Source organism: Amborella trichopoda, chromosome 6 (genome assembly GCF_054954075.1).
Source record: "Amborella trichopoda isolate Santa Cruz 75 chromosome 6, AtrichopodaSantaCruz75HAP2 v2.0, whole genome shotgun sequence".
Lineage (NCBI taxonomy): Eukaryota > Viridiplantae > Streptophyta > Magnoliopsida > Amborellales > Amborellaceae > Amborella > Amborella trichopoda.
This window is the reverse complement of record NC_142341.1, coordinates 10703565-10719844: the sequence shown is the minus strand read 5'-3', so window position 1 is coordinate 10719844 and position 16280 is coordinate 10703565. Positions and strand designations below refer to the sequence as shown.

At 33.6% G+C, this 16280-nt stretch overlaps 1 protein-coding gene across 1 annotated transcript; it reads left to right on the top strand.

Moving 5' to 3' along the window:
- Positions 1-12576: 12576 nt before the first annotated feature.
- LOC18438072 (putative UDP-arabinopyranose mutase 1) lies at positions 12577-15952 on the top strand. Its single transcript, XM_006848264.4, has 4 exons — positions 12577-12960; positions 13729-13979; positions 14383-14551; positions 15307-15952. Exons 1-4 carry the CDS (start codon positions 12640-12642, stop codon positions 15664-15666), a joined length of 1101 nt encoding a protein of 366 aa, XP_006848327.1. The 5' UTR covers positions 12577-12639; the 3' UTR covers positions 15667-15952.
- Positions 15953-16280: the final 328 nt, after the last annotated feature.

Genomic DNA, 16280 nt, shown 5'->3' with positions numbered 1-16280 from the left:
ATATCTTGTTATTGAAAACTTAATTTTTCACCCATGAACAGCTTTAGTTAAGCATGGACTTAAAGAGTTTGTTCTTAGCAATAGCAGTCAGGACAGCAGTGTGTGTGGGGCGTAATAGCATGAGAACATCAAATAGTGACCTGAGGACAGCACCAGTGTGGGGCGTAATAATAGGAAAGCATTAAATTGTTCAGTTCTTTATAATTCCATTGCGATCCCTGAAATTGGATTAAAATCTCAATTTGGTGTAGGGAAACCTTTACATGCTGAGTCACTCGTGTAAAACATATTTGCAATTCTTGTTATTTGATCTAAATGGACTACCGAGATAGCTTCGATTATAATATTTGTATTTGTTTTATTTTTGGGTGTGGTTTGCATAAGGTTGCAACCTTAAACAATCTAATTTAGGTGCAGCTCTAAATTTTATCATAAATGTAATTTTGATATAAAATTTTTTTAGGATGGCTTGAGAATTTATTTTCATCTCTAATTATAAAATTTTCAACTCTAAACATGGTTCAAAACAAGTAGATCTATAAATTGAAAATATATGGTCCAAATAATGTGTTGCAAGATATACTATTTTGTGGACTTGGATTTTTGTTTTCTCTTCATTTTCATACATCTCAATGTCGAGATGATCAATTAGAGGGTTTTCTAACATCCAAACAACTTTTTATGATGGACTTTTGAGTTGCACCTGTAATTCTACATTTTAAGATTTCTATCTTATATAAATTTTTCCTTTATTTTTTTTATATAAATCACCTTACTGTAAAATTGGGGCAAGGGTGTACCCAACAAAAATAAAATATTATTTTAAAAAAATGAAACAACCATAGAACCTTTGCAAGTTGCAAAGACATTGTGGTCAATTCATTTTATTAGAATTTTTTTGATTAATTGCAGCCCTTTAATAAATGGGCACACCCAATTTTATGTCAAAATGATTTGTAAATTGAAAATAAAAAACTAAAACATTGAGTCGTCTTATCAAGATCACAAGCTCGGAGACTAACTTGTGACAATATGATTAAAGCTATTTCAGTCGTCTGTTGAAATCAGCTAGTAGCTAAAGGCAGTGTAGGAAAAATTTGGTAGATCAAATTCTAATTGCCTTGTAGCCGGTTTCAGTTTCAACCTGTCAAGTATTTTTCAAAAAAACTAGAAAAATATATATAAAATTTCAAAAAGTAAGGAATTTTGTTTATAATATCATTTTAATGTTTTTAATCATTTAGGCAAATATTGAAGATTGGTTTTGGCATTAGTATTTATTTTTACATTTTGCCGTCATTTGTGAAAAATTTCAAAAATAGTTCTAGGTATAAATCGATTTTAAAGTTCATTTTTAGTTTTTTATTAGTTTCAATTTCATTTGGATGTGCTTTGTTTAATCATGTTTTAAATATACTTTTTATATTTTATTATATATTTTTTATATTTTTTTAACATATTTTTTACCATTCGAAACTTGGTCAGTTAGATCGGTTGAATCAGCCAATTCGTCGGTTGGTAATGAGTAACCGCTTCCGGCCATATTTTCGATTAACTGTTCCGGCGTATCTTACATGTGGGTGGCGCCCCACCTAAATTTATGCCTCTAATGTTATTCCAACGCTTCAAAACGTCTCCCCATGTTCTTTAGCATTCTCAACAACATGCTACAATAGAAAACAAAGGAAACGTCAAATCATTTAGAAATCAAGCAACCCTGGAGTGTTGGGTATGGAATTATTGTTGTAAGAAAAAAGTATAAATGACTTTTAAGTATAGGATTACAGTAAACTAAAACACAAAAATCTAAAAAACAATAAAATAGTGGTACATTTCAATTGCTCTGTCGTTGCAATAATAAAATAAAAAAGGGTGAAATTAGTCATACTTTTTTTATGAAAAAAAAAAACGTAACAAAATGCTTAAGCAAATCTCAAATATGAAGCTCACCCTAAATTTCTAGCTGCCTAAATATTGAGTTGTCACATGATCTCTCTCTCTTGCTGTTTAAGCGAAAACAAGATTTTTTATTGAGTTGCTCTTCATCTAACTCTACTTATTATTTTGAGATATATAATTATTTTGATGGATTATTTTTTGAAAAATACATTGCACTTTTTTTATGGGCATATATTGGGGAAATTTTTTTATTAAAATTTTTGTTACATCAAGATTCTTAATTTTCACTTTTAATATGCTTATTTGTAAACCAAAACTCAAAAATATTAAATTAATAAAGAGAAAATTATAGGAAAGAAGTTTTTTTTCTTAAAAAAATAAAATGTGGATTTATATCGGTTTTCATTAAAAAAATGCGATTATTTGAAGATCTTTTGAAAAACTCGGAGTTCTTAACGATTTAACAAAATCCAAGATATTTTGAAAATCATGTTTTAAATGGAGATTGCTAACTATGGGCGGCAGTAATGCGCCACTCTCTTGTAATCTACACTGTCCATTTAAGTGGACGGTGGATGAAGGAAATGGTTGGGTGGTAGTAGTGGCGCCACTTTCAACATTCAAAAAAAGAAGAGTGGCACCATACTCCTCTAATCTACACGGTCCATTTAAATGGACGGTGGATGAAGGCGTGTGAACATAAGATTTCAATGTTAGCTACAACAAGACCAAAAACTTTCTCAAAACAAGGAGAGAAAAAATGTAAAGGGATTGTATTCTACGAGATCATTTGTCTTGGTATAAGGATGTTACAATTGACATTAGCCATTAGATGTCAAATTGGATGGTTTGAGGTACGTCAAAATGTTTGAGAAACGTTTTTTTTGAACTTTGGTTTTAGTCAGTGATACATTCACAACCAGTTTGATGGATAAGAGCGAGCGCGATCACCTTGTATTAAATTAAAAGTATATAGTCTTTTTGTATACTTTCCCAAATGTAAATATACCGGATATGCATCAGTACCATGGTGATTTTACTTTCCACACTAAACTCGTCAACAACTCATAGAAAGTCTAAAGCAATGCATCAAAAAATGAATATTTGTACATATATTAGTCAGTCAAAGAATTGAAAAATAGAATATTAAAGTAACGATGAGAGAATAGCCCATAAGAAAAACAAAAATATCATAACGACGCCTAGAGTGAGTAAGCAATGGCCATTATACTTTCTAGATCATTATCATCCAAGTTTTTTTTCCAACTATTTGGAGTCGATTAATACTTTCTAGATGCACAATTGTAAACATGGGGATAAAACCCAAGATTACAACTATGATCTCATTCAAATTCGAGATGCAATGTCCTCCACAATTTATTCAAAACTTCAAAACTAATTTCCATATACTTTATCCGTAAATGTTTTCACCGCTATCATCACATTAAGGCTTAACTTATGTAACACATGAAGTTTTATCAAAATTACTCCTACGCCTTGATGCATTATAAAGCTCAAATTTCGTACCACATGAAGTTTCTAGGAACCATTTTGAAAAAGCCGGATGGCTAGATTAACAGGCTTGCTATTGGGCCCATCCAAGTCAACGACTCTTCGGGCCAATGGAAAATATCAACATATTTTCTATATTCAAGATAATTTAAAATTTAATTTTTGAAAAATCGAATTTAGCTAATTTTCAGTTTTTGAATAACGGAATAAACTTATTTCTTAGTTTTGGAAACCCTAATGTTTTAAACATTTCGGATTTTTGAAAATTCAAAAAAGGGCAGTTCCATCTATTTTTTTTTAAAAAAAATATTATGAAGTTGAAAAAACAGGTATAAATGTAATAACAAAAACTTGAAGGTAATCCCATAATAACAATAAATATAACGGTGTGTATATATATATATATATATATATATATATATATATATATATATATATATATATGGAAAAGTCTTTTCAATGCAGGTGAAAATAAATAGTGATTTTACCTACCCACATCACCGTCCAAATTTAATCGCGTGGTCATGATTGTCCGGTAGTGTTTTAGTTTTCATTTTTTTTTTTACAAATCGGAATGACCTGAAATTTGGAGGATATATACATCTTATTGAGGCGCATCTAATAAAAATATATTAAAAAACTTATCCGTGAAAAATAAATTGACCAAAATACCCTCAAAACTTTTCGCGGGTATTTTAGTCAAATTTTTCATGTAAAATATTTTTCTATATAATTTTTGAATATTCCCCTATTTTTTATGAATACACGCTCCAAATTTCAGGTCATTCTGATTTGTAAAAAAAAAATGAAAAATAAAATTAATCGTGACCGTGCGATGAACTTTGGAGAGTGATAGGAGTGGGCGAAATCATTGTTCATTTTTGCCTATAGGCATTGCATAGTATTTTCCTCTCTCTCTCTCTCTATATATATATATATATATATATATATATATATATATATATATATATATATTATTTTTCTAAGAAAATGAAAAAAATAAATTGGATGGGAACCAGGTCTTAGAAGAGGGGATCCCTCTAAATTGGATTGACTCCCAAAACTGGAACCCAGTTATTCTCTTGCTGATCCGGTCCATATCTCCACTTTCCAATTTGTATCAGGATTTTTTAAGCATTGGGTTAAAGAAATCATGGCAATTTTTGCTTACAATCTAGATTTGAGAGAAGCATAGACATTTCAAACATAAATAACTCAAACAACAGAACTAAAACTAATTTTAAGGTTGCGTTGATATAAGTCTATAGGTGTACCAAAGCAATTTTAATTGAATTTATAGAGTGCATTTTAGTTAAGAGTGCGTAAAATGTGTTGAACCTGCATGTCTGATCGAAACTCGAGTTTAATCGGGCTCAATCTGTTGTTAGTAGAACGGTTATTGTACTTCAGTTAGTTTTATTTTTATTTTTATTTTATTAGCATTGTGCTTCAGCTTGTTAAGTACGTTCTCTAAGTCCATTCTCACCAAAATGTAGGGTCCAAATCCCCACTAACTTCCGAGTTTTACTTACCCAAAAAAAAATAATTGTTAAGTATGCGAAGTAATGTTCCTATAATAAATAGGAAAGCTATTTGATAGATACTAAGAGTTTGATAGATACTAAGAGTTCTCTATTATTAGGGGTGTGATATCCCTTATATTAGGGATTTATATGTGGTTGCGGTTTCTATAAGGTTGCAACCTTAAACAATCAATTAAGGCGCATCTTAAAATTTTATCATAACATGTAATTTTGTTGTAAAAAATTCTTAGTATTATCTTAAAATCTATTTTCATACCTAAGTAGAAAATTTTAATTTCCAAAAATAGTTAAAATTAAGTAGATCTATACATATATAAAAATCTTGAAAATGGACGATCTAGATAATGTGTTGCAAGATGCACTATTTTCGAGACTCAAAAACCTTTTTCTTTATATTCATACATCTCGATGTCGAGATGATTGATTTTTTCAATATTAAAACAACATTTCCGATAGATTTTTGAGACGCATCTATGATTCTACATTTTAAAGTTGCAACCGTATATAAACTTTTCCGTTATCAAATATGGTGGGTATCTTTTTTTTCATGGGATCTCGGTTCCCTTTGCTCAGACTCTCAATCCGATGAGCACAGGAATCTCAATCCCTACTTATCTCAGTGCTCATTCATTAGATTCGTGGATCCGGTTTCCCTAGTTCATAAGGTTTTCAAATTCTGAATTATGGGAGCGCAACCCACAAATGAAAAATTCATCAAAAAAGTTTTCTGCCGAATTTGGGGTCTTTTTATCTTTGTTTTAACGGATCCACTATTTTGCGGATTTATCTTTGATTCGTAACTATTTTGCCTGAAATTTAGTTTATTTTGAAGGAAATTAAGTCCTTCACAAGATTGTTGTGTTTGTTTTTTTGATTAAACGAAGATTATTGTTCGATCTATGCCCGAAGATGTAGTTGAAAAGCATGACGTCCATAAACATTTTAAGAACCTGATAATTTTCAGCTCAATTTCGATCAAATTAAGGCGTGCTTTTTTATCTCCATAGCTTTGTTGGTTAAAGAAATATCACCATTTATCATTTATTTTCTTTTTTTTTTCCATAAAAATTTTTATTGCATAGCAATGCTAGGGTTCCAGCGAAGTTGGGCCTGTTTTCATAGTTTAAACAAATCTGCCATTGTGCGGATTTCAGCTTTGATTCACAACTATTTTGTTTGAAATTTGGTTCATTTTGAAGGAAATCAAGTCCTACGCAAGATTATTGTGTTTATTTCTGTGATTAGATGAAGATTACTGCTCTATCTTTGCACAAAATATTATTGCTGGAAATCAAGATGCCAATAGAAATTTTAAGAACCCGATAAAGCAAGTATATTTATTTCTTATTTCTTATTTTTTTCTATGAATTTTTGTTGCATAGGAATGTTAGGAATCTATCGAATTTGGGGCCTTTTTTTTTCCATAGTTTAAACAAATCCGCCATTTTACAGATTTTACTAAAAAAAATTAGGGGTTTTTATGCATATAGTTTATCTATACCTATGATGTATGAATCAATATTTTTTCATTTGTTATTAATAAAAAGAATTTAATGTATATAATTTCAAAATTCCAGGTAAAATCATTTCCCTTAAAGATTGTTTTTTAATGTTATAAACCGGAATTTATAAGGACTTATAAAATATAATCTTATAATATAGAAGTGTTTCCTATATTTTTAGATCATGATGCAATGTTACGATTATATGGTAATAATATTGGGGGATTGAATAGCTTAATTTTCTATTATATTCATTAGATCCAATTTTAGTATGAATTTCGGGTAATTTAAATTCCTTTATCTATCTTCAGAGAAATAAAAAATTTTGGTCTAGACTTCATGTTGTTGAAGTCCTAATGCAGGGAGTACGATCCAATCTAGATGGGTAGGGGTGTGATGCATTCCAGATCGGAGCGCGATCCATTCTAGATGAATCTTTTGCCCAAGGGGACATTGCGAACATTCTCAAAAGCATATTCCTCAAACAACAAAATTGGAACGAAGCAAGTTTTTGTGGTCTGTTTTTTTTTTTTTTTGGTGAGTAAGTGGGGAGAGGGCTCTTACCTTGTAGGAATTGAGACATAGCGTTGCAAATCGTTAAGCGCTGACCAATTAAGCCGAGACTTTTTTCCTATTGGTCTCACTTAGTAAGATGGTAGTATCGACATTCAAAAAGGGGTCATTAGAAACAGAGTATGATCACTATTGATTTTACGGGGCAGTTTGAAGAAGGAAAAAGTTTATATAATATGGCAACTTTAAAATGTAGAATTAAAGTGCACCTCAAAAATCTATCGACAAAGGTTGTTTTGATGTTGAAAACCCCTTTAATTGATTATCTCGATATCGTGATATCGGATGCATGAATATGTGAAAAAATAAAGATTTCAAGGGCAAATAAAGTGCATCTTACAAACATTTATCTAGACCGTCTATTTTTAAGATTTTCATGTATTTATGGATCTACTTGATTTTAACCATTTTTAGAGTTTAAAAATTCATAATTGAATATAGAAAGGGATTATAATGTCATCTTAAGAACTTTTGATACTAAAATTACATCTTTGAATAAAATTTGGAGGCGCACCTTAATTGGATTGTTTCGCAATCTTATACAAACCACACCCTTTGGATAATTATTCATCAAGAGTAAAGGGTGTTTTATTACCATTCAAAAAAATAGTAAAGGGTGTTTTACTGATAAAAAAAATTCAATGATTAAACATTAAAAATCACAATGAGAGTGTTTGATTTATGGTGTGAATTTTTTTTAATGAGATGAAATAATAATATTATTAGAAGGGAATCAAAAGCATAGAATGGGCAGCTGGAGTGGGCCCGGGCATCGAAATGTCTACGTGAAACCGTGTTCGTGGAAGGGGAGAGTTGGCGAGTCATGCAAATAGGGAAAGACTTTTTTCAAAACTATGATTCGATTCACGTTTAAATTTGACTTATTCTGCTGTCTCCGCGTGGTGCACTCTAGTAGGGCTAGCAATGGGCTCGTCCGGGGCGGGAATGATGTCGGTCAGACCCAGCCCTATTCCCCATAGGGCCGCCCTAGGCTTAGCCTGGCTTAGACCTAACTGGGCCATAGAAGCTTGGCCTTGGCCCGGACCTGACTCTATCTTGGCCAAATAAAATGAAATAAAAAGCAAAAAATAGAAAAGAGAGAGTCGTACTGGGCTGATCAGGGACAACTTAAGCCCGACCCAACCCTACCCCGCAGATGTGGTTGCTCAGCTATGACCTAGCCCTTGGGCCACATTTTGTGGCTCAAACCCTAGTATTTTAGGGCTAGACCAGCTGGACCTGACCAAGCTGGGCCACCTGGTCTATTGCCCATAGGGGTTGCAGCGGGTTGGGTCCGGCTGGACTCGGACTTGGATTTAAATAGTATTCGGGTCTAGGTTTTGGACCCAGACCGACCTGTGGGGTCCAAAAGTTGGACCCATTCTCGTACCCGTCGGGTCCTGGGTCTGGTCGGGTCCATTGCCAGCCTCACTATGAGCTTATTTTTTCTTTTTTTTTTTGTATTTTTCTTTTACCATCATATACCTATATTATTGACAACAAAGACACAATCTCCCGCCATTAGATTTCAAGATGTGTGATCTGTCATTTAGTAGCTAAAGATGATTAAGAGTTCTTATTGTATACAATCATTAATAACACCCAATACAATAAGGCTTGAGGTATTTTATCTTCATCTGGTACAACAGGACCTGGACCCAAATAGTATTCGGGCCCAAGTTTTGGACTTGGACTCGACCTGTCGGGTTTAAATGTTTGACCCGTATCTGGACCTTATCGGGTATACCCAACGGGTCTCGGGTTAGGTCCAAGTCCATTGCCACCCCTAACCGTGGGATGAGGGTCACAACAAATTAAAGTATTTTCTAATGTTCGGTTTGCTGTTTTGTTATTTTACGGCTTCTTGGGAAAAGGGTATGAAAAACACGTTGAGGTTGAGAAAGAGAGAGAAAAGATTAGTGGAGTTGGGATCTTGAGGCACCGAAGTGTTGGCCTTTTCCTTGAAAAAGAAGACCGAGTTAGTGGACCTACCCTTAGGAAGACGTCCAAACTGACCAGTAGTCGTCACTCTCTAGCAAACAATGTTCTTTGACGTTTCAAAACGCAGATCGGGTAGATTCAGTCACCGACTGAGCTAATCAGGGTTGGCAATTCAAATTCGGATCAGTTGAGGATTTGGGTTCAAACCCCGGGAGCCAATAGGTAGACCGGATCTCGGGTCCAGGCATGAGTCTAAATTTGAACCAGAATACTATTCGGGTATAGGTCAATAATCATAGGATATATGATGGCAATCATGTCTTTTAAGTGCTCACTAGGTGTTCGGTGTTCATATTGTCCCAATATTGATAATATTTATAGTATTATTGACAAATAAAAATAAGCTCATAACTATAGGATATATGATGGTAAAAAAAAAGTAAAAAATAGAAAACATCGCAGTCATAGGGTGGCAATGGATCCGACAAGGCTTGGGATCCGGAGGCTTGGGACCCGACAGGTAGAACCAGGATCTGATGGGTGTGGGTATGGATCCAAATTTTGGACCCAAAGACTATTCAGATCCGGGTTTGTAGGACCCAACCATTACCACTCCTAATTATGAAATTTAGAGTTCCAAAAATAGAGACGAGCAAGCAAATATATAAACATTTGAAAATTTTGAAATTTGGATGTATTAGAAGATGAACTATTTTTAAAACTAAAAATTTTATTTTATTTTTCATGTTTACGAATCTCAAGGTTGAGATGATTGATTTAAGAGCTTTCAACATAAAAACAACTTTCATTAGTGGGTTATTTTGGTGTATCGTGCCTGTACAATATAATGTTGAGACCTTATATAAACTTATTTAAAAAAAAAAAAAAAAGTAGTTCGTGAGACCTTATATAAACTTTTTCTAAAAAAAAAGATACCCTAATTTCAAGGCAAGTACCTTGTTTAGAAAATAAAAGAAGTGGCGGTCACGCGAGACCACCTTAGTAGCTCCAATTTCGAATGTGTGGACGGAGGGGGAGGCGTCGTTTAGCGGGCGTTCAAAGAGTGAAGCACCACACCCTGCCCACCAAAACCGGATTGAATGACGCGTGTTTGCTAGATAGGAAATCGATGCAGCAAAGCCATCACCTCTTAAAAAGGAAATATGGGTTGATTGGTGTGTCAAAATAAGTAAAGCTTCACCTTATAACTTATAAAAAATTACAATTCAAGGGTTGAAAAGCCATGTCAATTTGAAAATTATAGTTGTGAAAAAAAATTTAGATTTCAAGTTTTAAAAATAGTATATATTACAACAAATCATCTATTTTTCTCTTAAAAATAAGTATTAACAAATTCGCAAGATATGTATTAGTTTTTTAGTTTCAAATTTTGGAAATTGATTTTAGAGCTATCATGAAGATTTTTGATGCCTAAAGTGCTTTTCAGATGACGATTTGAAGTGAGATTTTATTTTGTTTTCATAAAACCTAGACCTTATAGAAACTTTATCCTTTAAAAAATAAAGATATCAATACTGCATCATCATCATTGTCTCTATTTTAAAACTATTTGGAGAAAGATGGCCATACACCATTATCATCATAATTTTTCTTAACTATTTAAGCCTGGTTGTATAAATCCTAATCCGCCATTCTGCTTTGCTCCAGTAGCAAGACAATAGTGACTAATAAAAATACAGAGCTTACCCTAAAATAACCAAAAGCTAATAGGAGAGTATTTTGTATAGCTACTCCCTCAAGCAAAATACCAAATTTTAAGTGAATTTTCTATACCGAAAATTTTGGATTTCGAGTTTCTAAAGTAAAAAATTTAAATTTCCAAAAGATATTCGGGTTCTAAATGGATGCAATGCCCATTTACTCCCCGGGGTAAAAACCGCACCTATAATTAATTTTAGGAATCTAAACTTTGGGGTTATAATCTCTTTGGCCCATAGATTACCGTCAATAAGAAAAATTTCTTAATTGAACCTTTTATGTACTTGAAAAAAATAATGTGTTGAGATTGAGTAGAGACCATCCAATTTTTTGATGTGAGATATAGAAAATATATATGACGAGACCATTTACTTTGATACAAGAATATTACAATCATTGTCAACCTTTGGATGTGAAATGGGATGAGTGGTGATGTCTCACTTATTGAGCATAAAGTCTGAAACAAATTTTCTAAAAAATTATGATACATTTTAATATGTTAGATTTCACATCTAATGGTTGAAAAAAATTGTGACATTTTTGTACTAAAAATGAATAGTCTCATAATATAAAATCCTTGACACATAAGTGTTAGAAAACTCAAAATTTTAATTTTTTTCGATTTAGAATAACCACTTAGTAATTTTTAAATGCTTTCCAAATTTGATATGATCATGTCACCAAGAAAGTAGGAGTAAACTATCCTCCCGAGGGAGCATACTATATGTGCTTATTAAATTTTGGATATCGAGATATTATTTTTTCTCTCGAGTTCAGAAAAGAATATTCCGCTATTTCTTAAGGCATGCTTAAGTATTAATGTTAGTACCAATATTCGAGCACACAAAATTGGGGCAGCAAAAGATGCTGGTACTCCCAATTGGATTGAGAGCTAGTTAATTGTTCACGCGGGACCACATGATCATTTGCCGAAAGAGATTTTACCCGAGAGTTAATTACTCCCGCAGGAGCATATAAAAGAGGAGAGGAAAAGAGATAGACACGAGCAGGTGAAAAAGGGGTAATAAATAATGGGTGCAGCGTCCATATGGACCTATATATATATATATATATATATACATGTATGGTGCACCTTCAAATTTTATCATGGTATATAATTTTGATGTAAAATATTCTCAAAATCTATTTTTATAATTAATTATAAAATTATAAAATTTTAAAACTAATTAAAATTAAATATATCTACGAATATATGATAATATTGAAAATGGATGGTGTAGATAATATATTGTAAAATGTACTATTTTTAAGACTTGAAATCTTTTTATTTTCATAGTGATACATCTCGTTGTCGAGATGATCAATCAAAGGGTTTTTTAACATTAAAACTACCTTTTTCGATGGATTTTTGAAGGGCATCGTAGTTGTACATTATAAAGTAGCATCTTTATGTAAACTTTTTCCTAATTACTATAGGTCACATAAAATAGGAAAAATGTTTTATAATTTCTCCTAACAAATCCTTAAAATGTACGGACATGAGAAAAATAAATTTTAAATCTTGAAAATAATATATCTCGTAACACATTTTTTAGACAGTTAATTTTTAAGATTTTTAAATATTTTTAGATGCACTGTAGTTAAAGTTTTAACTTTTATAATTAAAGATAAAAATAAATTTGTAAGGCCATCACGAAGTTTTCTACACTCTTTGAAGATACGCCTTATTTTGATTGTTTATGGCTTCAGCCTTATAGAAATCACAAACCCCCATAATATCATCAGTAGTATTTAATGAATATTTAATTTTGTAAGGAAAATAATTACTGCCCAATTTCCTCCCTCTTACAAATCCCGCGCTATTCTCAATGGTCAAACCTCCTTTCTCTCTCTATAAATACCCTCTGAATGGAACTCCCTCTCTCAACAGAAAACTTACATCTGCCCCTCATCTTTCTCTCTCTTCTTTCTCTCTCTACAGCCTAGCAATGGCAAACCCAACTCCTGTGAAGCCTCGTCTTGCTGATGAGCTTGACATTGTGATCCCCACCATTAGAAACCTTGATTTCTTGGAGATGTGGCGGCCATATTTCCAACCATATCACCTGATCATAGTTCAGGATGGTGATCCATCAAAGGTCATTAAGGTCCCGGAAGGTTTCGATTACGAGCTCTATAATCGCAATGATATCAATCGAATCCTTGGACCCAAGGCGTCGTGCATCTCCTTCAAGGATTCGGCGTGTCGGTGCTTCGGATACATGGTTTCGAAGAAGAAGTACATCTTCACCATTGATGATGATTGCTTTGTAAGATCCTACTTACTCTTCTCTATTTAGATCTAATTGGGTTGTCTCTGCTACATCTCTTCTTGTGAATTGGGGTTTTTGGAGAATTGGGATCTTTTTGTCAATTGGGGTTTCTGGAGAATTGGGATCTTGTACAAGTTGGGGATTTTGGGTTCATTAAGATTTATTCAGTATTTGAGCTATAGTTTATGGACTATATCTCATTGATCTGGGTGTTTTGATACAGTTTGGGATTTTGAACCTGTAAATAGCTTGGTTTGCTTTGAGTGGGGATTTTGTTGATTTTGTACTACAGGCGATTTTCTACTGGATCTCTCTCTCTTCTCTTCTCTTCTCTTCTCTTTTCATTTTGAATTTTCAGTCACTGCCTCTCTTTTTATCTTTTTTTTTTTTTTTTTTTGTGCAATTTGCATTATTTTGTTCTCTCACTGGATTGAATTATTGGGTTTTTATACTGCCTGATTTTTTGGTTGGGTTTTCCCACTTTTTTATTTATTTACAATTTGGGATATTTTTGTGTTCTTGTAAATATTTCTTTGGGTCTCTTCTTTTTTTTTTCTGGTGCATTTGGGTCACTTCTATTATCTCTTTTGTGTTCTACTTTCTGCGCTCTCTTTGATTTGGTTTTATTTTTGGGGCGCTTCGGGTCTCTCTCTGTGATTTTGGATCTCTGTGTTTTTGCATATCATTTGAGGCTACTTTTTTTTCTCTCTTTTTTCTGATCTCTGATACACATTGTTCTCTTTCTAATTTGGGAATATGTTACAGGTGGCCAAGGATCCAAGTGGGAAGGAGATCAATGCTTTGGCTCAACATATTCAGAACTTGTTGACTCCCTCAACCCCTTTCTTCTTCAACACCCTCTATGATCCATATAGAGAAGGTGCTGATTTCGTTCGAGGTTACCCATTTAGCTTGAGGGAGGGTGCCCCCACTGCTATCTCTCATGGCCTCTGGCTCAACATCCCTGACTATGATGCACCCACTCAGCTCGTCAAACCCCTCGAACGCAACACCAGGTCTCTCTCTTTCTCTGTATCATGTCTCTGTTTTCTTTGTTATATAATTTGGATTTGGTATCTCTCTTTTTTGATACAAATTGGGTCTTTGTGTGTGGGGATACAAATCGTCTTTCTGTGTGTAAATAAATTCTAAACTTTTTGGATGCAGTTCGGTCCCTCTCATGTCTGTGTTTTAAAATGAATTGGCTCATCTATTTCTTTCTTCTCTCTGTCTTGATAAGAATTGAGTTTCTCTCGCTGTGTTTTTATTATGCAAATAGGTTTTCTCTCTCTCTCTCCCCCGCAGAAGATTCACATCTTATAATATGTAAATCTGCGTTATGGCATTATGTGTTCAATGGTTTAGATCTTGCTGGTTTCTCTCTCATGATCTAATTTTTGCCTTTTTTGTGATTTAAAGGTATGTTGATGCGGTTCTCACCATCCCAAAGGGCACGTTGTTCCCAATGTGTGGGATGAATTTAGGATTTAACAGGGAGCTCATTGGCGCTGCCATGTATTTTGGTTTGATGGGAGATGGCCAACCCATTGGTCGTTATGACGATATGTGGGCTGGCTGGTGTTGCAAGGTAATATAATCTTGAATTGTTAGAAAAAAAATTGCCTTTTTTTATCTGATCTGTGATCAACTATACCATATTTGCTATTTCCTATTGCAAATCTGATCGTGGAACCTGCATTTTGATTTTTATTAGAATTGAACTAATTTTGCTCCGTATTTTTTCTTATAGATTTGTTTTCAAATCTGATTTAGAATTTCTTCATTTCTCCATAGATCTTGTTCAGTTACTTGTTGGTTTTATCTCTTGTTTTCATCTGGATCTTGTTCAGTTACTTGTTAGTTTTATCTCTTGTTTTCATCTGGATCTTCTTCAGTTACTTGTTGGTTTTCTCTCTCTTGTTTACATCTGGATCTTTTTGAGTTACTTGGTTTTATCTCTCTTGTATTCATCTGGCATAGTTTTCTCTTATCTGTACATAATACTTCCTCTTTGAGGAAATAAAGTTTCTTTTCTCTCTCTCTATTTGAGAGTTGTGGTTCTTTTTCTTTTTTATTTGGTTTCTCTATATCTTAGTCGATTTCAAAATCAGTATCTTGATCATTCTACAAAGGAAAGATCATGAACTCTTTTGACCTACCCTTTCCCATTTATCATACCCAAACTTTTACTATATGAATGATTACCAGGGATTCTCTGTGCCACCTTTTCCTTTGAAAAATAACTAAGACCTAACCCTCACATGGGTGGCTCATAACTGTTTCCTTCATGAATACATTAGAAAATGTGCTCTCTCTCTCATGGGTGGCTGTTTTATTTGACAGGTGATCTGTGACCATCTTGGTCTTGGGGTTAAGACAGGGTTGCCATACATTTGGCACAGCAAAGCAAGCAACCCATTTGTGAACCTGAAAAAGGAATACAAGGGCATATTTTGGCAAGAGGAGATCATCCCTTTCTTTCAATCTGCAACTCTCCCTAAAGATTGCACCACTGTTCAAAAATGTTACATTGAGCTCTCAAAGCAAGTCAAAGAGAAGCTTGGACCTGTCGATCCCTATTTTATCAAGCTCAGTGAAGCCATGGTCACTTGGATTGAAGCTTGGGATGAGCTCAACCCACCTGCGGGCTCTGCCTCTAAACCCCAAGAAGTTGCCAATGGAGCCCCCACCAAACCCAAATAAATGAGCTCCTCTCTTTCCCTCTTACTTACTGGTGTCCCCATTTTTATGTTAGAGATTGCTATATGCAATTCTTATTTGCTTTCTTTGTCTAATTTGTAGTATCCTGAGGAATTTTTGCTTGTAGGTGGACTAGTTGCAGGTTCTATTTGGTTTAGGCTTTAGCCATTGCTATTTGGATTCAGTTCATTTTTGGTTATTGCCTTTTTGAGTTTAAAGCTTAGCAGCCAATGTAATCTTTAATATATTTTTCCCACGAGGAAATGGAAGATGGATTCGGTTGTTTAAATGTTTCACTTTCTGGTGTTTCTCCCTGCTTTCTTTTGTTTTTTTTGTGTAGCCATCGTCATGGTTTCTCTCTCTTCTGTGAAACTACCTAGCGTGGGAGCCATTCAGTATCTCTCTCTCTGTTTGTTTTTCTGGAAATTGAGTCTCTATGAAGTTAAAACCCACAATATTTGGATTGACGGTTTAAGATATCCTGAACCTGGTGGAACCAAAGCTGGTTTGGCTCAAGAAAAGAACATGGAATATTTTAGTAAAAAATATTACAATCCCTTGGGAGTATACATGCTTATATTTTATGTTTAAATTATAGATACACCTGGGGACTACAC

Excerpts from the sequence above, each read along its gene's own strand:
- LOC18438072 (XM_006848264.4), top strand. The coding sequence starts at position 12,640 with ATGGCAAACCCAACTCCTGTGAAGCCTCGTCTTGCTGATGAGCTTGAC. Across the intron at positions 12,961-13,728 it reads CCATTGATGATGATTGCTTT|GTGGCCAAGGATCCAAGTGG; the intron begins GTAAGATCCTAC and ends AATATGTTACAG. Across the intron at positions 14,552-15,306 it reads GGGCTGGCTGGTGTTGCAAG|GTGATCTGTGACCATCTTGG; the intron begins GTAATATAATCT and ends TTTATTTGACAG.